Genomic DNA, 26,293 nt, shown 5'->3' on the forward strand with positions numbered 1-26,293 from the left:
TTGGGTTTTTTTTTTTTTTTTTGGCAGTTCAGTGAGGTGCTGGATTGAAAAAATCCCCCAAATCCTGCAGCAAACCATGGAATCATGGAATAGTTTTGTGTTTAGTTTAGATGTGGCACTTGGGGACATTGATGAGTGGTGGCCTTGGCATTGCTGGGAATATTGGATCATCTTAGAAAGCTTTTCCAACCTAAACAATTCCATAATTCCATTAATTTTCCAGTCACCAGCACAGCATGCAATGAGAAACAAAACCAACAGCCTTTGAAGAGGATACAGATTTATTTCACTTTAAAAAAACCATCCCAAACCCCACCCTAAACCCAACCAGCCACCCCAAAAGCTGTCGGGCTCCTTCCCTTTTCCAGCCTCTGCTAAAAAATAGGTGCTCTGATCTCTACACAAACATTAAAACCAAACTAAACAGCAGCCCCCAGCCTGGAGGGGGAGCCTGGATTTCATTAATTTTGGCTAACAAGGCCCTTCTGCCTGGACCTTTCCTCCTCTGTCCTCCAGCAGGAAGGGAATTGCTGCCTATAAATATTCCAAACACTGATCATGCCAGGAAGTTAAAAATAAAAATAAAAAAAAAAAATCCCTGACAGCAACAAACAACTCACAGTTGATGTGTTGGGAGTGAAAAGCACATGGTTAAAAAAGGGAATGCCCAAATCCCCCAGGAATTCCTGTGTCCCATGGGAATTGGGGACAACACACAAGGTCCTGGAGAGGAGGAGAGACCCAAGGTGTGCACAGAATGTTACACCTGGAGTGTTACAGCTGTGTGTGTGTCAGCTCTGCTCAATGCCTGGATAAAACAATCCCTGGATCCCACAATCCCTGGATCCCACAATCCCTGGATAAAACAATCCAGGATCCCACAATCCCTGGATAAAACAATCCCTGGATCCCACAATCCTGGAACCCACAATCCAGGATCCCACAATCCCTGGATAAAACAATCCCTGGATTCCACAATCCCTGGATAAAACAATCCAGGATCCCACAATCCCTGGATAAAACAATCCCTGGATTCCACAATCCTGGATCCCACAATCCTGGATAAAACAATCCCTGGATCCCACAATCCTGGATAAAACAATCCCTGGATTCCACAATCCCTGGATAAAACAATCCCTGGATTCCACAATCCAGGATCCCACAATCCTGGAACCCACAATCCAGGATCCCATAATCCCTGGATAAAACAATCCCTGGATTCCACAATCCTGGATAAAACAATCCCTGGATCCCACAATCCTGGATAAAACAATCCCTGGATCCCACAATCCCTGGATAAAACAATCCCTGGATCCCACAATCCTGGATAAAACAATCCCTGGATCCCACAATCCCTGGATAAAACAATCCCTGGATCCCACAATCCAGGATCCCACAATCCCTGGATAAAACAATCCCTGGATTCCACAATCCTGGATAAAACAATCCCTGGATTCCACAATCCCTGGATAAAACAATCCCTGGATTCCACAATCCCGGATCCCACAATCCCTGGATAAAACAATCCCTGGATCCCACAATCCTGGATAAAACACCACAGACCTTGAGTTATGGCTCCCCTGTTTCCCCACTGTGTTTGACCTCTGAAGAACCTCACCCTGTCCCTAAAATCCTTCACCCAAATTCCTGTTGGCTTCCCCACCTCCCCAGTCCCAGCTGCAGCTCTGTGTGAAGAGCTTGGAAGATGAAAATCAGGGAGAAAGTTTTGCCTCTCTCTCTGTCCTTGGAGCCACCACAAACAGCTGGAACAACACCTGACCTACACCAGCTCAGCCTCCCTATCCACAAAATCCTTGGAAAAATTCCATGGCATTTGAAATTCAGTTTTTTCAGGCTCAGGAAAAATGGAAACTGGAAAAAAAAATCCTTCAGGACCTCAAGATGGAGCTGCAGGTCCTGGCAGCACCACACTGGCTCTGCCAGTGGAGTTCCCTTTTCCCACACTGGGATTTGGGGTTGGGGCTGAACCAGTGCTCCCAGTACAGCATGGAGCTTCCCCTTTTCCCACCTCCCAGCAAGGATGAGGCCAGGAAAGCTGGGAAGGGGATTATCCCAGACAGCTGATAAAAATCAGCAGGAAAAACAGAAGGAAGTAGTTTAGGAAAGGTGACCTTGGCTCAGGGAATGCTTGGGATGGGTGGTACCTTTCCATCATGTTGGCATTTTGGGGTTTTTTCCATAATTTTTCCTTTATACCTCCTGGATGCCTCAACTGTCCCAGCTGAGCAGGAATGGGAACAAGGTGCTGCTGCAGGAAAACTGCAGGGAAACTCCAGGAAAACAACCAGGGGTGACACTGAGGGACAAGGAGCCTGTGCCAGGCTGACACAAAAGCCATGAGGAAGCTGATCCCAACTGGTAAAAGGAGAATAAACCCAGCCCTCTCAGGATCCACTGGGGCTGGATCCCACAGCCCTACAGCACAGGGATCAGGGATTCCCACTGGAATGGGCTCAGCCATCAGCTCCAGACTCTGGGACAATTAAAGGTCAGCACCAACCTGGCTCAGGGTCCAGCTGATCCAAGCCAACACAAAAGTTGGGCTCCCAACAAAGCTCTGAGTCAGCTTTAAAAAGGGATTAAAAAAAAAAATTAAAAGAAAACTTGGAAGCAAAAGGAATCACATAAAAAAAATGCTGACTCACAAAAAATAACCAGATTGTTTCTCCATAATCCATTCCCAGCAGAGGATCCCCATTTTCCCAGGAGCTTGGCACAGCCAATACCTGTTATAAAAACACCCCCTGGGGAGGGGGACTCCCTGCTGCTCTGCTCTGGAAAACAACAAAAAGGTCCCTGCAGAAAATCCCTGGATTCACTCCTCCTTCAGCCTCCTGCAGCGAGCCAGGAGGGGCCCCAGGCTGTTCCACACCTCAGTGTACATCAGGGTGCCCACGAAGACAAAGGCAGTGCCCAGCCAGTGCCAGCCTGTGAAGGGGTTCTGGAAGTAGAGGATGGAGAAGATGAGGCTGACAAACTTTCTGAGTGTCACCACCAGGGTGACAGTGAGGGACGTGCACTCGGTGGTCAGGATGAAGACGCCGCGGATGCAGACGTACCTGGGAGCAGGGGCTAAGGAGAGCAGGGTGGACACTGATACACTGATTGATTAATTGATTGATTGATTGATTGACTGCCTTTGGGAAGATGGGCAGAGTGGTGTGGATATGGGGAGATTCCATCCTGGGATCAGCACGGTCAAAATAGGAAACTACAAACTCAGGGAAGCCCCAAATCTCAGATTGCTCCACTGGAGCAGCAAAGCTGGACAACAGAAGCTCCAAACTCCTCATGTTCCATGGTGCAGAAATCCCAGAACAAACAAGGTTGGAAAAGATCTTTGAGATCATCAAGTCCAACCTAAAAAATAGAAGTTCCCTTCCCCATGTTTTTGGAGTTACACAAAAAGTAGCTCCCAAGGGCAGGGAAGACTCCAAGGATTCAGCTCCTCCTGGGAGCAGGAGGTTAAAGGATAATCCTCATCCTTTATCCAGGGGATTGATTCCCTTTGGGAATGGGAAGGAACAGGGAGATGAGTAGCCTGGTGTGGATATGGGGAGATTCCATCCTGGGATCAGGTGGGTTGGAACAGGACACTACAAACTCAGGGAAGCCCCAAATCTCAGACTGCCCCACTGGAGCAGCTAAGCTGGACAACAGAAGCTCCAAACTCCTCCCTTTCCATGGAGCAGAATTCCCAGAATCCCACAAGGAATGAAGTGGAAAAGACCTTTAAGTCTTTTGAGATCATCAAGTCCAACCTAAAAAACAAAAATTCCCTTCCCCATGTTTTTGGAGTTACACCAACAGCAGCCCCCAAGGGCAGGGAAGACTCCAAGGATTCAGCTCCTCCTGGGAGCAGGAGGTTAAAGGATAGCAGGGATGGAGATTGGGGATTGATTGATTGATTGATTGATTCCCTTTGAGAATGGGAAGGGAGATGAGCAGCCTGGTGTGGATATGGGAGGAAATTCCCTCCTGGGATCACCTGGGGTGGAACAAGACACTCCAAACTCAAAGAAAACCTCAAATCTCAGATTGTCCCACTGGAGCAGCTAAGCAGGGAAGACTCCAAGGATTTAGGAACCCAGCCCAATCCTGGTGTGCCAGCCCAGTGGGATAAAGGATAAAGAATAAAGGATAAAGGATACTGGGTGATGACATTCATGAGGAGGTAGAACCACATGATTGGCAGGGTGAGGCCGAGCACTGGCACCTGGAACAGCTCTGCAGGAAATAAAGGATGGGATGAAGTCACTGCTGGAGGAGTTTCCCTCCTTCCCAGGACTAACCATGATCCAGGACTCCCTGCAGCCTTGCAATTCCAGAGGGAAAATAAGGAATAATTAGGGAGAATATTAGGAGAAAAGCTCTGTCTCACTCTCCTGTGACAGAGCTCTTGTGCTGGAGGAATCCCCTCTGTTCCCATGGCAAATCCTGAGGAGCAACAGCAAAAAAACAAACAAAAAAAATAATCCAAGCAGGTTCATGTTTACATCCCTCAGTGAGGATTAGGATTTTTGAGCTACCATGTTCCTTTTCCCAGGGATCACTCTTGGTGGCTGGTGTTGGGAATCAGTAAGAGACTTGGGTTTGGTTCCTTAAATTCCACCCCCTGCCATGGGCAGGGACACTTTCTATTCTCCCAGAGTGCTCCAACCTGGCCTTGAACATTCCAGGGATCCAGGAGCAGCCACAGCTTCTCTGGGAATTCCATCCCAGCTCCTCCCCACCCTCCCAGCCAGGAATTCCTGCAAATTCCTCCAAATTCAAAAGGCTTGGAAAACACCCCAAGCTGCCAGCATGCACAACTGCAGGAAGGAAACTTCCCAGAGGGATTTTCCCAGAAGAAAGGCAAATCCCAGGAGCACAGATCCTCACCAGACTGGTTGAAGAGCACAGCATGCTGGTAAATGTTGGGAGCCAGGAGCAGGAATCCTGGGAGTGGCAAGGCGTGCTGGGGGAGGAGAAACAAATCAGGGATTTGTGGGATCAGGGGTGGAGAATCCACCCCAATTCCCTGCTGGATCAGAACAGGCTCCTCACTGCTCCATTGGGGGATCCTTTTTGTGCCAAATCCAGCAGGGGAAGAGAGTTTGGAGCAGGGAATGCCCCAAGGACTCACGTTGTAGAACAGGGCTTCCTTGGAGTGCTTCCCAAATTTCTGGTACAGAGTCTCCTGGAAAATGCCCATCCTGGCAGACATCAGCAGGGCAAAGGTGAGGGCAGCAATTCCTGCAAGGGAAGAACAGCCCTGCAGCTACAACTTATCAACTTTGGCTTTCAGGGCTAAAAAACCCACAAAATTCCCAGACTTGATAAGAAAACTGGTAACAATTTCAGGGTTTGATTATAGGTTGATATCCAAGAAGTCTCTTAAAAAAAAACAGGGATGCAGTTTGTGCCACTATTGATAATAATCAATCCCATATTTGCCACAAAGCCACCAAAAGACCCAGGCTGGAGGTAAAAAAGCAGAGTTTAAAGTCTCCTCTGTGAAATCTTGTGCTGAAGGACACCTGGAACAGCCCCAGCCCCTCTCATCTCCCTCTCTGCTCCAGGTTTTGGCCAAGGGAATTCCAAAAATCCTGCCAGCATGCCAGAAATGTGCCCTTCACATACCCAGCAACCACCAGAGGAAAGCTTGGGGTCCATCCTCTTGATTTAAGCTGGAGTCAGAAGCCTGAAGGGAGACACAAGAGTCACCAAGAGCCAGCAGGTCCCTGCTCCTGGGATGCATATTCCAGCAGAAAAGGGGCAGAGTCTGCTCAAATCAGGATTTCTCCTGAGAGGAACAGCCTGGTTTGATGAGACTGAATCATTCCAAGAACAAAAATAATCAGTGGCACTTTTCAAGTTCTCAAAATCAGCCTGTTTCCAGGTTCTGTGTCCCCATTCCCAGTTCCTGTGTCCCATTCCCAGTTCCTCTGTCCCCATTCCCAGTTCCTGTGTCCCATTCCCAGTTCCTGTGTCCCATTCCCAGTTCCTCTGTCCCATTCCCAGTTCCTGTGTCCCATTCCCAATTCCTGTGTCCCATTCCCAATTCCTGTGTCCCCATTCCCAGTTCCTGTGTCCCATTCCCAGTTCCTGTGTCCCATTCCCAATTCCTGTGTCCCATTCCCAGTTCCTGTGTCCCATTCCCAGTTCCTCTGTCCCCATTCCCAGTTCCTGTGTCCCATTCCCAATTCCTGTGTCCCATTCCCAGTTCCTCTGTCCCATTCCCAGTTCCTCTGTCCCATTCCCAGTTCCTGTGTCCCCTTGACTCTGCCAAGCCCCAGTCAGGAGCTAAAACCAGACCTAAACCCAGGCTTATGGTCAAGAAATTGAGGAAATCAGGCTGAGGGCACAACTTGACTTTCCTCAGCTCTTTCCCTGTGGTTCAGGGAAAATCAAATTATTCACCTTTGCCCCAACTGTCAGCTCTATCCCAAAATTCCAGCCCTGCTGGGATTTGATTTGGATTAACAGCCCAGCCCTTCCTCAGCCATTCTGAGGATAAAAAGCTCTGAAATGATGTGGAATTTGGAGTTTTGACAGCTCCCTTCCATTCCCAGCCTCTCTGAGCTGGATTAAGTGCAGCCAATTTTCACTTGGCCAGGGTTCTGTGCCATTTTTTTTGTCATCAGTTGACAGGGTCAGGTTGTGGGTGCTGCCCCAGGAAAAGCTCTGAGTGTTTTTTGCACATGGATTTGCTTCCCCCTCTCCTGCTCTCCAAGCACAGGCACTTTATTTTCAGGGAAAAATCCAGCCTGAAAAGCAACAATCTCATGTGGGGTGAGAAGAGGGAGGGTTTCAGATGGGTGAGTTTTATTTAGGATTCACCTGCTCTTGCCTGCAACACAAGGCAAAAAAAACCAAAACAAAACAAAAAAAAAAAAAAAGCAGATTCTTTCTGTTACCTCTGAGACCAAGAAAAAAAGATAGAGCATGAACAGCCACCTGCAATTAAATGAAACCACAAGCATCCAAACCAGAGAAAAAAAAATAAAACCTGGAGGAAAAGCTCATGAATAACCAGAAAAAGGGAATTGCTGAGCTTGTCCCTCCCCAGTCCTTACCACTTGCTTTGCAGACATGAAAGTGCAGGTGAAGATGCCCAGGGACACCAGGGCTATGGAGGTGTATTTTGACAGGCTGTACCTGCACAGGGGACAAGGGACATGTCACCAGCCCTGCCTGGCTGCTGTCCCCCCTGTCCCTGTCCCTGCTGCACAGGGGACAGGAGCACACTGCCACCTGCCAGCCCTGGGGGCAGCTGAGCCAGCCCAGCAGCCAAAGAGGCTTTTCTGCAGCATTTACCCAGTTTATTCCAATATTTACCCAGTTTATCCCAACATTTACCCAGTTTATCCAACATTCAGCCCAGTCTATCCCAACATTTACCCAGTTTATCCAACATTCAGCCCAGTCTATCCCAACATTTACCCAGTTTATCCAACATTTAACCAGTTTATCCCAATATTTACCCAGTTTATCCAACATTTAACCAGTTTATCCCAATATTTACCCAGTTTATCCAACACTTACCCAGTTTATCCCAATATTTACCCAGTTTATCCCAACATTTACCCAGTTTATCCAACATTTAACCAGTTTATCCCAATATTTACCCAGTTTATCCCAACACTTACCTCAGTTTATCCCAACATTTACCCAGTTTATCCCAACATTTACCCAGTTTATCCAACATTTACCCAGTTTATCCCAATATTTACCCCAGTTTATCCCAACACTTACCTCAGTTTATCCAACATTCAGCCCAGTTTATCCAACATTTACCCAGTTTATCCCAATATTTACCCAGTTTATCCAACATTTAACCAGTTTATCCCAATATTTACCCAGTTTATCCCAATATTTACCCAGTTTATCCAACATTTAACCAGTTTATCCCAATATTTACCCAGTTTATCCAACACTTACCCAGTTTATCCAACATTTAGCCCAGTTTATCCAACATTTAGCCCAGTTTATCCCAACACTTATCCCAGTTTCTCTTGATATTTATCCCAGTTTATCCCAATATTTATCCCAGTTTATCCCAGTATTTACTCCAGTTTATCCCAACACTTACCCAGTTTATTCCAATATTTAGCCCAGTTTATCCAACATTTACCCAGTTTATCCAACATTTACCCAGTTTATCCCAACATTTACCCAGTTTATCCCAACATTTAGCCCAGTTTCTCCTGATATTGAGCCCAGTTTATCCCAACACTTACCCCAGTTTATCCCAACATTTACCCCAGTTTCTCTTGATATTTATCCCAGTTTATCCCAATATTTATCCCAGTTTATCCCAGTATTTACTCCAGTTTATCCCAACATTTACCCCAGTTTCTCTTGATATTTATCCCAGTTTATCCCAATATTTATCCCAGTTTATCCCAGTATTTACTCCAGTTTATCCCAGTATTTACTCCAGTTTATCCCAACATTTACCCAGTTTATCCAACATTTAGCCCATTTTATCCAACATTTATCCCAGTTTATCCCAACACTTATCCCAGTTTCTCTTGATATTTATCCCACTTTATCCCAATATTTATCCCAGTTTATCCCAGTATTTACTCCAGTTTATCCCAACATTTACCCAGTTTATCCAACATTTACCTAGTTTATCCAACATTTAGCCCAGTTTATCCCAATATTTACCCGGTTTATCCAACATTTAGCCCAGTTTATCCCAACATTTAGCCCAGTTTCTCCTGATATTGATCCCAGTTTATCCCAGTATTTACTCCAGTTTATCCAACATTTACCCCAGTTTATCCAACATTTACCCAGTTTATCCCAATATTTACCCCAGTTTATCCCAACACTTACCTCAGTTTATCCCAACAGTTACCTGAATTTCTCCCAATATTCATCCCAGTTCATCCAACATTTACCCCACTTTCTCCTGATATTTATACCAGTTTATCCCAATATTTATCCCAGTTTCTCCCAATATTCACCCCAGTTTATCCCAATATTTACCCCAGTTTATCCCAACACTTACCCCAGTTTCTCTTGATATTGATCCCAGTTTATCCAAACATTTATCCCAATTTATCCCAATATTTACCCCAGTTTATCCCAACATTTATCCCACTTTCTCTTGATATTTATCCCAGAGTCTCTCAATATTTACCCCAGTTTCTCCCACAGCTCCAGCCTTATTTCTGTGCAGGCACAGCTCAGTGCCAGCCACAACAGCAGCACCCTCAGCCTGTTCTCAGCCTGTTCTCAGCCTGTTCTCAGCCTGTTCTCAGCCTGTTCTCAGGCTGTTCTCAGCCTGTTCTCAGCACTGCTGCAGCCACAACCCCCAGCAGGAGGGAGTCACTGAGCTCCATCCCAGCCACAGCCAGCACAGCATCCCCCAGGAGAATTCCACAACAGCCAGGAGTGAAGACAGAGCCTGAAGCTGTGTGGAAAAATCTCTTCCCAGCCCATAATTCCATCCAAGAAAGGAGGGAGAGGTGGAAATGTAGAAAAAGCTGCTCCAGCTTCTGTTCCATGCTCTCTGTCCCAGTTTCCAATCATTAAAATCAGAATATTTAATGAGTCAGCCACCAGGATGAAGTCTGTGGCAGAGCATTCCCCAAAGATATGAAGTCTGTGATTTACCTTTTCTTCAGGATGATGATCCCTAAAGCCATGCTTGCTATGAGAGAACCCTGGGGAAAAAAAAAGAAAAAAGAAAAAAGAAAAACAGGAGGTCAGCAGGCCAGAATTCCCCAGACTGGAATGTTCTATCCAAAGGGACACTGCAAACACAAAAAAGTCTGCTGGATGCCAAAGAGAAATGACAGGTTTGAAGTAGAAAAACTGACAGGGAGAAGTAGCAGCTTCCTTAAGGTTGGATATTGGGAAAATTCCTGCCCTGAAAGGGTTTTCCAGCCCTGGCACAGCTGCCCAGGGCAGGTGGAGTCCCCTTGGAGGGATTTAAAGCCATGAGGATGTGGCACTTGGGGACAAGGGGCAGTGGTGGCCTTGGCAGTGCTGGGAATGGTTGGACTCCATGAGTTTAAAGTTCTTTTTCTGCCTCAGTGATTCCATGATTCTGGAACTCATCCACAACTAAGAGAAGATGCAGTTTAATGTTGTTTTTTTTTAAAGCCAAGACCTGTGCAGGTGGAATTAGGCCAAATCCCAAATCCCAAATCCACGGTGCCCAACCTGAGATTTTCAAGATCAGAACATTAATCTGGTGGCAAGGAAAACTGAATCCCTTTGACCAGCCAGAGTCTGGGATTGGTTTTGTCACTGTCACTGTCCCTTTCCCCTCACCTTTGGAATTCCAAAGCCTCTCTGAGCCTGTTTCCCTGCCTGGCAATTTAACAATTAAACTGGAATTTAACGATCAACACCATCCAGTGAAACCTTTGGAGTGAATCTACTCTCCCACCAGCTGGAATTCAGGATTTCCACAGGGGTTTGGTGCTGTCAGTGGCAGGACACATGGAGCAGGGATAACTGCAGCAGAAATGATGGGATGGCAGCCCCAGCAGGAGGAGGAGGAGGAGCTCACCGAGCGGAAGATCATGTGCAGCGGCATCGCAATGTTCAGGTTCAGGGCGTAGTTATTGACCACACTGACAGTGAAGAACATGGCCACCATGATGAAATAGTTCCTGAAACATGGAAAAATAGCCAGCAGATGGGTAGGAGCCTCCCTGAGATGCTGAGAGACCCCTCAGGAGTGATCATGGGATGCACAGAGAGGTCTGGAGCAAAGCAGAATTCCCGGGTGTGTCACCAAGTTGGAGAAATGCAAAGTGAATTTGGGTGATTTTTCCATTCCCACCACAGCAAATCCCAGAGATAAAAAGATCTTTAAGCACAGCAAACTCTCCCCTGTGAAAAACTCTTCACAAGTCAGGGCAACTTCCCATTAAAAATCCCTGATAAATAAATGAATGTGGATTTTATCCAGCCTGACAGCTTCCCTCCCACCATGGCTCTGCAGATGGGATTAAACAGGATAAATGGAAAACCCATTTCATACAAAACTTTTTGGAGATAAGAAAGATCCAGGTACAATTCCTGACTGGGAAAAAACCCTTGAGGTTGTACCTGATGGGGATGGCTGGGTGCTTCCTGCCAAAGTTGGCCTCGAAGATAAAACCTTCCACTGCAATAAACAGGAACTGGGAGAAGGTCACAATGTTCCCACATCCTGGGAACTGCCTGCAAGACATGGAGAGACAAACATCAGAGCATTCCATGGAGAACAAACTCTGCCACCAACCAAAAGAGGCAGCAGCTCCTGATCCTCACCATGGAGAAGCTTCACTCTGGGTTCATTCACCTGAATTTGTGCAGACATTGCTCAGTTAGGACAAAAAAAGCAAAAGTAAAAACTGCTGGATTTCCCTTTTTGCCATGGCTTTAGGAGGATTCTGTCCTTTCCTAAAAGCTGCTCTGTGTGTGTGTTAAAGGTCAGGGAAAAGGCAGCTGGAAATTCAATATTCCTCATTCCTACCAAGCTCAAGTCTGTGCTGTCCCTTGGTTCAGATTTGATTGATTTCCTCTAAAAAAAAAAAAAAAAAGCTTCAGCTCCTCTGGGATTTTTGGATGCCCAAAAAAAACCACTTTGGTTGTAGGTTCTAGAAGGGACTAAAACTCCTCAGAAAATCCCAAAAAAGTCCTGGCAGTAAATCCCATGTGACATCCCCAAATCTTGTTCATGTTGACTCCACAAGGCTTCAAAACCCAAAAAATTTTGTCTTGAGCTGAAAAAGGGACCCTCTTAATCCCTTTCTGTCCCCTCCTAGAAGAACCCAGGAATGCAGAAATGCCACTGAACAAACTCAAGGTTTGTATTTATTTATAGAAATTCCACACCAGGGAATTCAAACAAAACCTTCCCCTGCACCCTGATCCTCCCTAAGGAGCTGCCAGGGAAGAATTTTTTGGGAAGTAAAAACTCAGAGGAGGCTGTGACAGGGCAGATAATGAAAAAACTCCTGGGAAATAGAGAGATTTAGGGAATTTTTCCTTTTTTTTTTTTTTTTTTTTTCTGGTGCAAGATAGAAACTGAGCCTAAGGATTCCTGGGACAGCCCTGCTCCTCATGGAACATGCTGGATGCAATTTTGCAGGATTCAAGCTGGGAAATGTCCTGGAAAACAGGAATTTCCAAATTCTCCTCACTCATCCCACAGAGCTCTTAGAAGCAGCAGCAACCTGGGCAATGCAAGAACTGGAAAAAATCCCTTTTTCCTGCTTTTTTTTTCCACCCTAAGCCACTCCCTTCTGTCCACAAACCAATTCCCACATCATTTGTCCATAAAACTTCAATCCCTGAGGCTGAAAAGGTCCAAAAGTTCCTCAGAGAAAGGGAGGGAGCAGAGCCAGAAGCTCCAGGATTGCAATTCTTATCTCCAACCTTATTTTCAATCTTTATTTCCAATCTTATCTCCATCCTTATCTCCAGAGAGGATCACAAGGAATTCTAAAGCTGGGATCCAAGCACTGGACTTTGCCTCTTCCCAAATCACAGATCCCAGGACATGACCCCACTTTATCAGCAGTGTTGGCACTCAAGGTTTTGTGCTGCCTGATAAGAGAGAGATAAGAAAGTCTTTGGTTCACAATCCTCACTCAGATCCACCTAAAAAATGAGATAAATCTGGATTTATCCACCCAAGATCTGCTCCAGCTGTAGGGAAATGAAAAGAATCCTCCCAGCAAGAAGTTTCCCTGCTCTCTCTCCATGGAAAGGGAGAAAATTTGATTTTTAGGGTTTGATTTACCTCCCTTCTACAGCAATTTAAGTCCTTTAAATCAAGATATTTGAGATTTCTTGTTCTGCCTCCACAGCCCAGCAGAAATATTTCTCTCCTCTCCTCTGCAGCCACATTTAAAACCTTTTGTCTGCCTTTAGACATTTTTAGACTAAACACTTCTCATTCCTTTATTTTCCTTGTAAATCCTGAGCAAATTTATTCCCAATCACCTTTGCTGCTCCTCACCTGCCTGCTCACTGCATTTTCCTGCTCCAGGGAATATTCACCTGCAGGAGGAATTTTTCCTTCCAAAACCCAACAAAAATAATTGGTGTTATCCCAGTTTTGGCACTAAAGTTCAGCAGGGCAAGTAAAAAACACAGGAACTGAGCTGTGAGGAATGGAGGAATTTTTAAAAGTGGATGAGAGGTGCTGCTTAAAAAAAAAGTTTTGTGTGAAAAGTAGTTTTTTTTTCCTTGATATCTGCAACTGGACTTGTGGAATTTGCTGTTCTGGGGTTTAGTCACCTTTGAATAATTCAGTCTTTGAATAGGGCAAAATGTTTTGGTTTCAGGTTTGCTTGGAGGAGCCAAGAGTGGCAAAAAGCCAAATCCAAAGGATTCATTCCTCCTCTGGCACTGATGCTGCAACACAAGCCAAGCAGGAAAAGCAGAATTTGGAGCAATCCTGGAGAGGAAAGACAACTCCCTAAAAAATCTCCTTTTCCAGGAACTGCTCCTTGATTTATCCAGGGATTGTGAAACCAGGTGTGAAAGCTCCTGAATCCCAACTGCTGGATTTTGCAGTCCATTTTTCCATTAAAAATCTGGGATATTGATGGGGGGAGGCAGGAAGGGCTGGTTTGGGAAGCTGGAGTGCTCTCAGGGGGTGCAGCCCCAGGCTGACTCACTGGGATTTTACACACCAAAACAGTGCAGGCATCACTTGATTTTTGTTTTTTTGTTTTTTTCCAGTCCTTTCCCAAGCCTTTCCAGCCTTCTTCCATCAGGGTGAGGAAGGAGATATCCCGAAAAACATCAGGGTGAGATCCCCAAAAACACCAAGGTGCAATCCCCAAAAACACCAAGGTGAGGCCCCCAAAAACATCAGGGTGAGATCCTCAAAAACACCAAGGTGCAATCCCCAAAAACACCAAGGTGAGGCCCCCAAAAACATCAGGGTGAGATCCTCAAAAACATCAAGGTGAGATCCCCAAAAACACCAAGGTGAGACCCCCAAAAACACCAAGGTGAGACCCCCAAAAACACCAAGGTGAGAAAGGTGAGATACCCAAAAACATCAAGGTGAGATCCCCAAAAACACCAAGGTGCAATCCCCAAAAACACCAAGGTGAGGAAGGTGAGATTCCTAAAAACATCAAGATAAGAAAAGTGACATCTCCAAAAATATCAGGGTGAGGAAGATGAGATCCCCAGAAACATCAGAATGAGATCCCTTAAAAACATCAGGGTGAAATCCCCAAAAACATCAAGGTGAGGAAGGTGAGAACCCTAAAAACATGAGGGTGAGGAAGACGAGATCCCCAAAACCTTCAGGGTGAGATCCCCAAAAACATCAGAATGAGATCTCTTAAAAACATCAGGGTGAGATCCCCAAAAACATCAAATGCAATCCCCAAAAACATCAGGGTGAGGAAGGTGAGATCCCCAAAAACATCAAGGTGAGATCCCTAAAAACATCAGGGTGAAGAAGGTGAGTTCCCTAAAAATATCAGGGTGAAGAAGGTGAGGTCCCTGAAAATATCAGGGTGAGATCCCCAAAAACATCAAATGCAATCCCTAAAAACAACAAGGTGAGGAAGGTGAGATCCCTAAAAACAGCAGAATAGAGATCCCCAAAAACATCAAGGTGAAATCCCCAAAAACATCAAGGTGAGGAAGGTGGGATCCCCAAAAACATCAAGGTGAGCAAGGTGAGATTCCTAAAACCATCAAGGTGAGAAAAATGACATCCCCAAAAACATCAGGGTGAGATCCCTAAAAATATCAGGGTGAGGAAGATAAGTCCCCAAAAACATCAAGGTGAGGAAGGTGGGATCCCCAAAAACATTAGAATGAGATCTCTTAAAAACATCAGGGTGAAATCTCCAAAAACATCAAATGCAATCCCCAAAAACATCAGGGTGAGGAAGGTGAGATTCCTAAAAACATCAAGATGAGAAAAGTGACACCCCCAAAAACATCAGGGTGAGATCCCCAAAAACACCAAGGTGCAATTCCCAAAAACATCAGGGTGGGGAAGGTGAGATCCCCAAAACCATCAAGGTGAGGTCCCCAAAACCTTTGAAGGGGACTCGGTGACTGCAGCGAGTGGCGATTCCCAGATGAACATTCCCTGCTGTCCCCCAGCTTCCCCACCGGGATTTCAGCAGGATCGGGGTGGGACAACCCCAAAACACCCCAAAAACCCCACAGAAGGCGATGATCCCTCAGGGGTACCCCACACCCCAAATCCCCCAAACCCGGCGCCTCCCAAACCCATCGGGATGGGCTCGCTGACCCTTCATCCCCCCCAAATCCTCTCGGCGGCCCCGCACCTGACCAGCAGCTCCAGGAACACCACGTTGCTGCAGCAGCCGCCGAACACCAGCCCCACCGCCACGGCCGGGTGCATGGTGTCGCTCCGGGCAGCGAGGCCGCGTCCCGGGCCGTGCCCGCATCCCGATCCCGGGAATCTGCCCCGCTCCCGGCCCCGGCCCCGCCGCCCCCGCTTCCTCCGGCCGCCGGTAGTTCGCTCGCGTCGCCGCACTGGGGACTACAACTCCCGGCAGGCTCCGCGCCGCACCAGCGCGGCTCCTGGTAGGCGCCCGGCCGCGGAGCATGTCGGGAGTTGTAGTTTTGAGATGAAAGGTGTAATGGCGGCGCTGAGGTGGCGTCAGGGGGAGGCGCGGCTGAAGCGCTGTTTGTGATGAGGAGCGGCCCGTAATTGATTTTTTGGGGTTATTTAGTGACCCCAAAACGCCAGTTAGGCGCAGTTCCTAAGGATTCTGTGCCAAAGAATTCTTTTGCTGTTTAAAATAATTATTATCAGAGAGCTGTATGTGCTCACCTGGAGAAGGGAATTCAGGGAGAGCTTCCAGCACATTCCAGGGGCTGGAGGAGCTGCAGAATTTGGAAATTTTGGAAAGGGACGGAAGGACAGGACACAGAGAATTGGGAAAGGGGAGATTGGGGCTGGGATTGCCAGAAAATCCTTGGACTGTCCTAAGCCAGGCTGGACACTGGGACAGTGGGTTTTAAGATCCCTTCCCACCCCAAAAAATAAAAAATCCATTTAAAAAATTTGACCATGTGTGAAACTTCCAGTTCTAACGTTTCGTGGAATCCCCTCCCAACCATCTGTGACCCCCCTGCAATCAGCAGAAACCACGGGAATTCCACAGATATTTCATTTTTAATCCATTTTTTTTATCTCAATCAGACCCTAATCTCTTTTTTTTTTTTTTTCATAGTTCATTACCACAGGTGTGAAATCCCACGAACAAATCCCAAGGAGCCACAAGCAATCCAAGAATGAAGTGCTGCTTTTTAATGACTTTTTATGAAGCTTTTTTTAAATGAAGCTGCTTTTTAATGACTTCCAGCATCTCCAAAAATGCGAATGAAAAATGAAACTTTGGCAGCTCTTTGCTGCTAAAAACAAGTTGAAACTGCCAGAAATACCTTTTTTGTTTCTTTTTTTTTTTCAAGGTTTCAAATTCTTACCTGGGGGCTGGAAATGGAGATTAATTGGAGCTCAGGAATGTGAAAACCTGGAAATTCAAGCAACAAGAGCCAGAAATTTTTTGGATTTCTTGAGAGTTTTGTCTGCAGTGAGAAACCCTTCAGTCTTTTGGTGGAATCATACAAAAATCTGGGGATTTGCAGCTTCCTCTGTGACATTTCCACATATTTTGGTTTGGATGTTTTAAGAAAAAATAATTTTTTGGGGGTTCTGTGAGACTCTGGAAATCCAAAGGTTTTACTGAGCTCTTGTTCTGTATTTAGTTAAAATTCATTGTGCTGACAAAATAATTTGGTGTTTTCTCACCTGTCTATAGGTTTTCCTCAGGAAAGGAAAACGGAAAAAGGAAAAGGAAAGGAAGGGAAAGGAAAAGGAAAGGAAGGGAAAGGAAAGGAAAGGAAAGGAAAAGGAAATGGAAAGGAAAGGAAAGGAAAGGAAAGGAAAGGAAAGGAAAGGAAAGGAAAGGAAAGGAAAGGAAAGGAAAGGAAAGGAAAGGAAAGGAAAGGAAAGGAAAGGAAAGGAAAGGAAAGGAAAGGCAAGGAAAGGAAAGGAAAAGGGAAAGGAAAGAAGGAAAGGAAAGGAAAGGAAAGGAAAGGAAAGGAAAGGAAAGGAAAAAGGGGAAAGGAAAAAGGGGAAAGGAAAAAGGGGAAAGGGAAGAGGGAAGGAAAAAGGAAAAGAAAAAAAGGAGAAAGGGAAAGAAAAAAAGGAAAAAGGGAAGGAAGAAGGAGGGAGGAAAGGAAGAAGGAAAGGAAAAGGAAAAAGGAGGGAGGAAAGGGAAAAAAAAAAGGAAGGAAAGAAAAAAGGAGAAAGGAAGGAAAGGGAAAAGGAAAAAAAAAAAAAAAACAAGGAAAAAGGGGTGTCCAAGGAATTTTCCCTTCATCCCATCACAAGATTCCTGGCAGAACAGGCCCAACTCAAAACCTCCTTCCAGGGAATTTTTGGGGAATTTTCCTTGTGCAAGAATTGAGTGACAACCAAAGGCTGAGGTTGGAAACCAAGGAGAGGAGACAAAAAATGGGATAAAAACCTGTGGAAAACATCAGCACAAGACTTGGAGAATGTTATAAAAAAAATAATTAATGCTTAAAAAAATCCAAGATTCCCAGCAATTCCTGAAAATTGTGGGGGAAAATAAATATTGGAAAGGAGGGAAAATGAGATTTATTCTTTATTTTGTTACTGGGATTTTTATATTGTGATTTTCTCATGAATATCCAAGCTGGTAAATCCAAATTGGAGCAATTTGGAGCAAATTGGAGCAATTTTCCCCTGGAAAGGGACGAAAAAAAAAATAATAATAAAAAAAAAAAATCTGTGAGGTTGCTTGGGATACTTGGATTCAGGAGGAATCATGGCAAGATTAAGATAATTTAATATTATTTAGTATTATTTAATATTATTAATATACTAACAATAGTAACATAATTAATAAATAATAATAATAATTATTATTATTATTATTAATAATAATAATAATAATAATAATAATAATAATAATAATAATAATAATAATAATAATAATAATAATTTAGGATGTTTTTAGGTTGTTTTAGGATGTTTAGGCTAGGAATTTTTTTAATTCTCTGGGCAGCTCCTTCCAATTCTTATCAACCCTTTCCATGAGGAAATTCCTGGAATTCCACATTGGGATGTTGGTTCAGATTCCCAAATTTCAATTTTCCATTTTTCAAAATGAAATTGATTGATGCTACAAATGAGATCCTTGATGGATTTCAAATTACCATTTTTTAAATGAAATAGATGGAAACTCCAAAGAAGATCCTTGATGGATTTCAATTTTCCATTTTTTGATAAATTGATGGATTTTAAATTCCCATTTTTCTTATTAAATTGATGGATGCTCCAAAGGAGATCCTTGATAGATTTTAAATTCCCATTTTTTAAATTAAATTGAAATTGATGGAAATTCCAAAGTAGATCCTTGATGGATTTTAAATTCCCATTTTTTATTAAATTGATGGCTGCTCCAGAGGAGATTCTTGATGGATTTTAAATTCCCATTTTTTTAAATTAAATTGAAATTTATGGATACTCTAAAGGAGATCCTTGATGGATTTTTAAGTTCCCATTTTTTTTTATTCAATTGATGGATGCTCCAAAGGAGATCCTTGATGGATTTTAAATTCCCATTTTTAATGAAATTGGTTGATTCTCCAAAGGAGATCCTTGATGGATTTCAATTTTCCATTTTTTAATTTTCCAGAGATTTGGAGCAATCCCCTTCTCCCCTGCTCCAAGGGGGGCTGCTCTTCTTTCCCTGGATCAACCCTTGGGTAGCTCCAGGCATTTTTGCCTGGAATAGGAGCAAGTTTTGACCTGGCCACAAATAAATGAAAACTGGGAAAACCAGTTAAACCAGTAGTGGGGAGGAGAACCCATCCCATAATCCCATTGACAACCTTTTGTGGGGTTGGTCATTCCAAATAATGTTTATTATTTGTGTTTTCCATTAAAAAAAAAAAAAAAAAAAAAAAAAAAAAAAAAAAAAGAGGGGAGGGGGTTTTTTTATATGGATATAGTGACAGGACACAGGGAATGGCTTCAGATTGGGGAAGGGGAGATTGGGGCTGGAATTCCTGGCTGGGCTGGAATTCCCAGAATTACTGGGATGTCCCAGTAAAGGTTGGACACTGGGACTGGGAGCAGCTGGGACAAGGGAAGGTGTCCCTGGATGGGTTTTGGGATCCTTTCCCATCCATTCTGGGATTCTGGGTTTCTAAACCACTTTTTTTTTGGGTTTTCCATGGAGCAAAGTGAGGGAATTCCAGCAAGGAAAACACCTGGGAACACAATTTTGGATGGGATCAAAAGCCACACCAGCAATTTGGGGGCCAAATTCCTCAAACAGGAGCCTTTACCTCCAATTTGGGTTGATAAGAACCATCCCAGGAGCTGGAAATCCTAAAAGCTCCACAGGGCTGAGTGAAACCTGGTGGAGCATCTTCACCCCAAGCTCTGCTTGGCCTCTCTGTCCCATCTCTCATCCCAAAAAAATCGTTTTTTGGGGGTTTTTGTTTGCTGCTTTCAGGGCCTTGGGAAGAACAAGGGGATAGAAACAGGGACTTTTTCCAGAAAACACTGCTGGACCTTTCCCAGCTTTTATCTGATGGATAAAGTGTGGCTGCCAGGATTTTTTTTGTTTCATATCAAGCTTGAATTCCAGCAGATGGAAATCCTTCCCTCTGCAGAGGGGTTGGAATTTCAGGAAGTGGCAACTGCACGTGAATGCTCCTCTTTGTTTGCTGCCAAATATTCCTGATTGCTCCAGGAGCTCAGGAGCCTGGCTTGGAAATTTCCCAGATTTGCTTCAGCACCATTTATTTTTGTGCTTTCCATTTGGCCTGAGATTGATGTTCCCCTCTCCTGTTGTTTTTTTATGTTTTGTTTTGGTTTTTGATAATTAAAGAAATAATTTTGTTCTTCACCCCTGCCCTGGGCCTTTGAGGGAACCTGTTTGGCTGCAGGATTTGGGAATAAAAGCACAGAATTGTTCAGCTCCAGATGTTCCCATCACACCTGGCAAGAGCCCAGATCCATGAGGAAAGGTGACCCATCCCAACATTTATGGGCAGGGACAATTCCCACTGTCCCAGGGTGATGCAAACCCCAATTCCCAGCACTGCCAGGGATCCAAGGATTCTCTGGCAATCCCAGCCTAGCCAGGAATCCTGCCCCAATCTCCCCTTTCCCAATTCCCTGGGTCCTGTCCCTCCATCCTTTTGTCCCCAGTCCCTCTCCAGCTCTCCTGCAGCCCCTCCAGCCCCTGGAATGTGCTGGAAGCTCTCCCTGGATCCTTCCCTTCTCCAGGCTGCCAATTCCCAGCTCTCCACAACCTCCCATTGGATCCATCTCCTCTCCAAGGCATTGATGGATCCAGGGCCTTCCCTTGCAATCTCAGGGAACCATCCAGGCTCTCCCTTCCCTTTTCCTCTCTTTTCCATGCCCACTGTCCATCCAAACCCCTCTGGATGGATGCTGAGTGTCCTGAATCCCAGAATCCTGGGCTGCCTTGGCTGGGAAGGAGCTCAAAGCTCATGGCAGGGACACCTCCAGCATCCCAGGCTGCTCCAATCCTTGCTGGGGCATTGCAGGGATCCAGGGATTCTCTGGCAATGCCAGCCCAGCAATTCCTGCCCCAATCTCCCCTTCCCCAATTCCCTGGGTCCTGTCCCTCCATCCCTTGTCCCCAGCCCCTCTCCAGCTCTCCTGGAATGTGCTGGAAGCTCTCCCTGAATTCCCTTCTCCAGGTGAGCACCCCCAGCTCTCCCAGCCTGGCTCCAGCTCCATGGATTCCTCTGGAATCTCTCCAGCAGCTCCAGCTCCTGCTGCTCTTGGGTGTCCCCAAGTGCCACATCTCCACCTCAAGGGTTAAACCCTGCTGGAGCTGGGTTAAACCCTGAACTTGTCCTGCAGCATTTTGGGCACCTCCAAAGAGCAGCTGGAGCCCCTGATCCTGTCAGGAATTGTGCTGGAGCTGCACAAACCCCTCCTGATTGCCCCACTCCAGCTTTGGGAGTGCATTCAGTTTTTGAATGCAGATCCAATTGCAATTAAGCCCATTCAGCTCCCTAACGAGGCATTCAGGGCTCTAGGAGGTTTGTAGGGTTTAATTAGGCTCAGTTGTTAAGCCTGAGTTTATGGAGTGCTCCTCTGAAGCCTGAGATTGGTGTCCATCCCTAAAACTGGAGTCACCCCAGAGAGTTTGGAGGCAAAAATGATCTGAAGGGGAGGAGAAACTGTGGATATTTCTGGGCAGGAAGCAGTTAATTCCTGGGATTTTCTGCCAGAGTGGGGGAACTTCAGCTCAAGTGATTTCCCTGCAGGCTCAGGTTGGGAAGAGCAAAATTCCAACTTTTCAACCCCTGGATGTTTGAACACCTGGGAGCTGATGGATGATTTTAAATCTCTTTTAGCAGCTGTTTGAGGCTCTCATTTATTAACTGATCCTTTGGCTTCACCTGGAGCCAGGTGGGGTTGGGATTCCCTGGAATTTTTTTCCATCTCAAGCCAGAGTGTTCCTGCTCACCCTGCAGGCTCCTGCTTTTCCCTTTTCCTCTGTCCTTGACCTTTTTGGCCTGTTTAGCTCCTGGCCAGAGGATTTTTAGGGATGGATGGGACCCACCAGGGTGAGATTTGCTCTTCATCAGCTCTGGAATTCCCAGGACCCCAGGCTCGGAAATCCTTGGGCAGATCCCCTGCTCTGAGCAGGAAAACTGCTGGTTTTTGGGATATAGGGTCTCTAATTCCTATTTTTTTTCACCTGAGGTGGAATCTCCTCTGTTGGTGTGGTGGGAGCTCCAGGGATGGGTGGATTGGGGTTTTCCCAGTGGCTGGAAACTGCTTTGGGATGCAGCTCTGGATTTGGCTGCGGGAGGAGGTTGGAGTTGAGGGGGAAATTCAGATTTATTCCTGAAATTCTGTTTGGAGTCAAGAGGAAAATTCAGATTTATTCCTGGGATCCTGTTTGGAGCCAAGGGTCCCAGGAGGATGACAATTCCAATTTATTTCTGGGATCCTGTTTGGAGCCAAGAGGAAAAATCAGATTTATTCCTGGGATCTTGTTTGGAGCCAAGAGGAAAAATTAGATTTATTCCTGGGATCTTGTTTGGAGCCAGGGATGAAAACTCAGATATACCCCTGTGATCCTGTTTGGAGCTGGGGGTGAAAATTCAGATTTATGCCTGAAATCCTGTTTGGAGCTGATCTATCTCCCCAGGAATTTCCTTGGAATGTGTCCCACCCATTCCCTGCCCACCTCCCCCCGAGTTTTGGGGTCCTGCTGCTCTCCCCACCCCATGAGTCAAGTGTGGTGTTTGTGTCTTTTTGGGGTCATTTTCTAAGTGTTTGAACCTCAAATATTCCTTTCTCTGCCTCAGTTTCCCACTGCCTCCAATTCTCCATCCAGAAATCTCTGCTGTTGGGAGAGGAAAGAAATCAGGATTTCATTTCTGACATCCTCCAGCAACACCACACTCCCATATTTCAACCACAAATCCGTTTTTCACCCCAACCTGATATTTCCACCCTCTCCAGGTGCTGATACCTGAAATTTTTTTTGATCTCCTAAGGAACAAACTTTCCCCTACACCAGCCCCTTCCTTTACAAACATCCCAGTTATTTTATTATCATTTTCTGCCCAGGAGGTAAAAATATTTTAATTTTTTTCCCCTTTCCCCCCCTTTCTCCATCCCCACATTCCTCCCAGAGCTGCGGGGTGTGGGTGGCATCTCCTGCCCGCTTCTCCCCCTCCATCCATCCATCCATCCATCCATCCATCCATCCATCCATCCATCCATCCATCCATCCATCCATCCATCCCAGCTGCGGGAAGGAATGGGAGCAGCCCCTCCTCCTGCCTCCTAATTCCTTCTTTTCCTCGGGAAGTTTTTTTGTTGGGTTTTTTTTTTTTTTTTTCCGTCTCGGATTCCCGCTGGAAGGAGCCTGGGACGCTGCGGGGTGAGCAGCAGGGTCTGTCTGTCTCTGTCTGTTTGTCCGTCCGGGGTTTGGCTCCGTTTGGGGTTTTTTTTGTTTTGTTTTGTTTTGTTTTTGTTGTTTTTGCACTGTTCAGTTTCGGGTTGCGGAGGGGGGAGGAGGGAGAGGAGCCCGGGGGAGGAGGAAGAAGAAGAAGCAGCTCCTAAGGGGGGAGGATGAGGAGCAGCAGCTCCGGATGAGGAAACTGAGGAGGGTGAGGAGGGAACAGCTCCTGAGGAAGAAGATGATGAGGAGGCAGCAGCTCCAGATGGGGAGGATGAGGAAGATGAGGAGGATGAGGAGGCAGCAGCTCCAGATGGGGAGGAAGAGGAGGGTGAGGAGCAGCAGCTTCCAAAGGGGAGGATGAGGAAGAGGAGGATGAGGAGCAGCAGCTCCAGATGGGGAGGATAGGGAGGAAGATGAGACAGCAGCTCCCAGGGGGGAGGATGAAAAAAATGAGGAGGATGAGGAGCAGCAGCTTCCAAAGAGGAGGATGAAGGAAATGAGGAGGATGAGGAGGCAGCAGCTCCAGATGAGGATAGGGAGGAAGAGGAGGGTGAGGAGCAGCAGCTTCCAAAACAGAGGGTGAGGAAGATAAGAGGCAGTAGCTCCTGAGGAAGAGGAGGGTGAGGATGAGGAGGCAGCAGCTCCTATGGGGGAGGATGAAGAAGGTGAGGAGGATGAGGAGGCACAGCTTCCAAAGAGGAGGATGAGGAAGATAAGGAGGCAGCAGCTCCCTGGTGGGGAGGAAGAGGAGGGTGAGGAGCAGCAGCTTCCAAAGGGGAGGGTGAGGAGGCAGCAGCTCCAGATGAGGACAGGGAGGAAGAAGAGGATGAGGAGCAGTAGCTTCCAAAGGGGAAGATTAAGAGAATGAGGAGGTAACCATTCTGGATTGGGAAAATGAGGAGGAAGAAGAGGATGAGGAGGCAGCAGCTCCAGATGGGGAGGAAGAGGAGGATGAGGAGGAAGCAGCTGTAGATAAGGAGGATGAGGAAGCCCTGAATGGGGAGATTGAGAAGGAAGAAGAGGATGAGGAGCAGCAGTTCCCAAATGGGGAGGATGAAGATGATAAGAGGCAGCAGCTCCTGAGGAAGAGGAGGATGAGGAGGCAGCAGCTCCCTGGTGGGGAGGAAGAGGAGGATGAGGAGGAAGCAGCTGGGGATAAGGAGGATGAGGAAATCCAGCATGGGGGGATTGAGGAGGATGAAGAGGATGAGGAGGCAGCAGCAGCACCAGCATGGCACAATTTGAACTTGGTGCTGTCCCAGAAGTGCCCGAGGTGCCCCAGACTCGTCTGAATCAGGAATTTTGGGATGATTTGCACTCCCCTGGTGGCTCAGGGGCATCAGGGAGATCAGGCAAAGAGATGGGAATTTGGAATAACAGTTCTTTGCTAGGACAATTCCAATAGCAATGCAGTATTACACAGAACAATCCCAACCCTGCCAGAGTCAGAATCCAAGCTGGCACAGTCAGTCAGTCAGGGTGGTGGCACAGTCCCATTCCATGGTGCTGCATCCTCCTGCAGGGGCAGATGTGGCTCAGCTGGAGCAGTGCTCCTGGAGAAGGTGCAGTTTCCTCTGAAGCTCCAGGGATGATGTGCAAGGCTCTGGTTTTCCTCTGGAATGCAGTGGGAAGAAGGTGCCTTGGTGTCCCAAATGTCAGTTTTTCTCTGGGTGGGAAAGGCTTGGCTCCTGCCCTGGCTGGAGCATCTCCCAGTGGGATGATGGAATTTTCTCAGCCATGCCCTGGGACTCAGTGGCCATGAACAGGAGATATCTCCTGGAGGGAGGATGGGCTGTGGGAAGATAAAGATGATTGCCCAGCTGGTTTAAAGATGCCCATGAGCAGATAATGCAACCCAAGGCACTGCCCCAGGAGCACAATGGTGCTGGGCACTGAGATCCACTGACAATTCCCAAATTCCCTTGTGGATGCTGGAATGATGTTCCATGAATTTCATTTTGATTCACAATTTTTAATTTATTTTTTTTTCCTGCTCTCCATCATGGGCCCAAAAGAAATGGGAATTCTGCTGCAATCAGGAATCTGCTTTTCATCCAGGGAGAGCAGCACATCAACCACCAGGAGATGATTCCTGGGATTTCTCAAAAGTCTTTGAGGCTCTTTGGGTGGGATTTGCAGGAATTGCTCCCTGTGTCCTGTCACTGCTCCTGGGAAAGGGACAGGAAAGGGACAAGGAATGTTTGGGATTCCCAGATTTCCTCCAAGGATCCTCAGGAGGGTTGGCACAGGGATATGGGGACACGTCCTGGCTCTTTTGAGTGTCATTTGATTCTTTTTGGGATCACTGGATTTTTGGGATCACTGGGTGTTTGGTTGTTTTTGGGTGTCACTGGAATTTTGGGTTTGCTGGATTTTTAGGATCACTGGGTTTTTTAATGTCATTTGGTCCTTTCTGGGTATCTCTGAAATTTTGAGGTCACTGGGGTTTTGGGCATCATTTCATTATTTTTGAGTGTTGCTGGATTTTAGGATCACTGGGGTTTTGGGTGTCACTGGTCCTTTTTGGATCACTGGAATTTTGGGTGTCATTTGGTTCTTTTTGAGTGTCACTGGATTTTTAGGATCTCTGGGGTTTGGGGAGTCATTTGGTCATTTTGGGGTTTCTTTTGCTCCTTTCTGGATGTCATTGGAATTTTGGGATCACTGGGTTTTTGGGCATCACTTGGTGCTTTTTAACGTCACTGGATTTTTGAGATCATTGGAATTTTGGGCGTCATTCAATCCTTTTTTGGTGTCACAATGCCTTTTTGGGTGGGAATTTTGTGTTTGCTGGGTTTTAGGATCACTGGATTTTGGGTGTCATTTGGTCCTTTTTGGGCTCACTGGACTTTTGGGATTATTGGAATTTTGGTTGTCAGTTGGTCCTTTCTGGGTGTCAGTGTATTTTTAGGATCACTGGGTTTTGGGTGTCACTGATCCTTTTTAAGATCACTGGAATTTTGGTTGTCATTTGCCGCTTTCTGGATGTCACTGGAATTTTGGGATCACTGGATTTTTGGTCATCATTTGATCCTTTCTGGGTATCACTGGAATTTTGGGATCACTGGGATTTTGAGGTCACTGGTCATTTTTGGGGTCACTGGATTTTTGTGTTGCCTGGAATTTTGGATGCCATTCAGTCCTTTTTGGATGTCACTGGATTTTTGGGGTCACTGGGTTTTTGGGTGTCACTGACCCTTTTTAGGATCACTGGAATTTTGGGTGTCATTTGCTGCTTTGTCCTTTTAGGATGTAATTGGAATTTTGGATTTTTGGGCATCATTTCATCCTTTATGAGTGTCACTGTATTTTTAGGA

General features: G+C 46.0%; 2 protein-coding genes across 2 annotated transcripts in view; one reads left to right on the plus strand and one right to left on the minus strand.

Annotated features, from left to right (window-relative positions):
* Window positions 1-263: 263 nt before the first annotated feature.
* On the minus strand, window positions 264-15,484 carry SLC35B4 (solute carrier family 35 member B4). Its single transcript, XM_079303998.1, has 12 exons — window positions 15,291-15,484; window positions 11,080-11,193; window positions 10,535-10,637; window positions 9,631-9,680; window positions 7,080-7,161; window positions 5,644-5,704; window positions 5,147-5,256; window positions 4,903-4,978; window positions 4,173-4,248; window positions 2,030-3,080; window positions 945-1,931; window positions 264-797 (listed from the first exon to the last, which is right to left on the minus strand). The coding sequence occupies exons 1-10, from the start codon at window positions 15,365-15,367 to the stop codon at window positions 2,837-2,839; spliced, it is 993 nt and encodes a 330-aa protein (XP_079160124.1). The 5' UTR covers window positions 15,368-15,484; the 3' UTR covers window positions 264-797; window positions 945-1,931; window positions 2,030-2,836.
* Window positions 15,485-15,608: 124 nt separating this feature from the next.
* The window catches only part of LOC306800757 (uncharacterized protein), a gene marked incomplete at both ends in the record, with an annotated part of 109,005 nt that continues 98,320 nt past the window's right edge, over window positions 15,609-26,293 (plus strand). Inside the window, one exon of the mRNA XM_079303085.1 lies at window positions 15,609-15,654. Within this exon, the coding sequence (XP_079159211.1) occupies window positions 15,609-15,654 (46 nt within the window). The remainder of the gene's footprint in view (window positions 15,655-26,293) is intronic.

Source organism: Erithacus rubecula (genome assembly GCF_903797595.1).
Source record: "Erithacus rubecula genome assembly, chromosome: 4".
Taxonomy (NCBI): Eukaryota; Metazoa; Chordata; class Aves; order Passeriformes; family Muscicapidae; genus Erithacus; species Erithacus rubecula.

Coding starts and splice junctions, on each gene's coding strand:
- SLC35B4 (XM_079303998.1), bottom strand. CDS start 15,367: ATGCACCCGGCCGTGGCGGTGGGGCTGGTGTTCGGCGGCTGCTGCAGC. Junction 10,638..11,079: donor CACCCAGCCATCCCCATCAG/GTACAACCTCAA, acceptor TCCATGTTTCAG/GAACTATTTCATCATGGTGG. Junction 4,249..4,902: donor TGTGCTCTTCAACCAGTCTG/GTGAGGATCTGT, acceptor TATTTCCTGCAG/AGCTGTTCCAGGTGCCAGTG.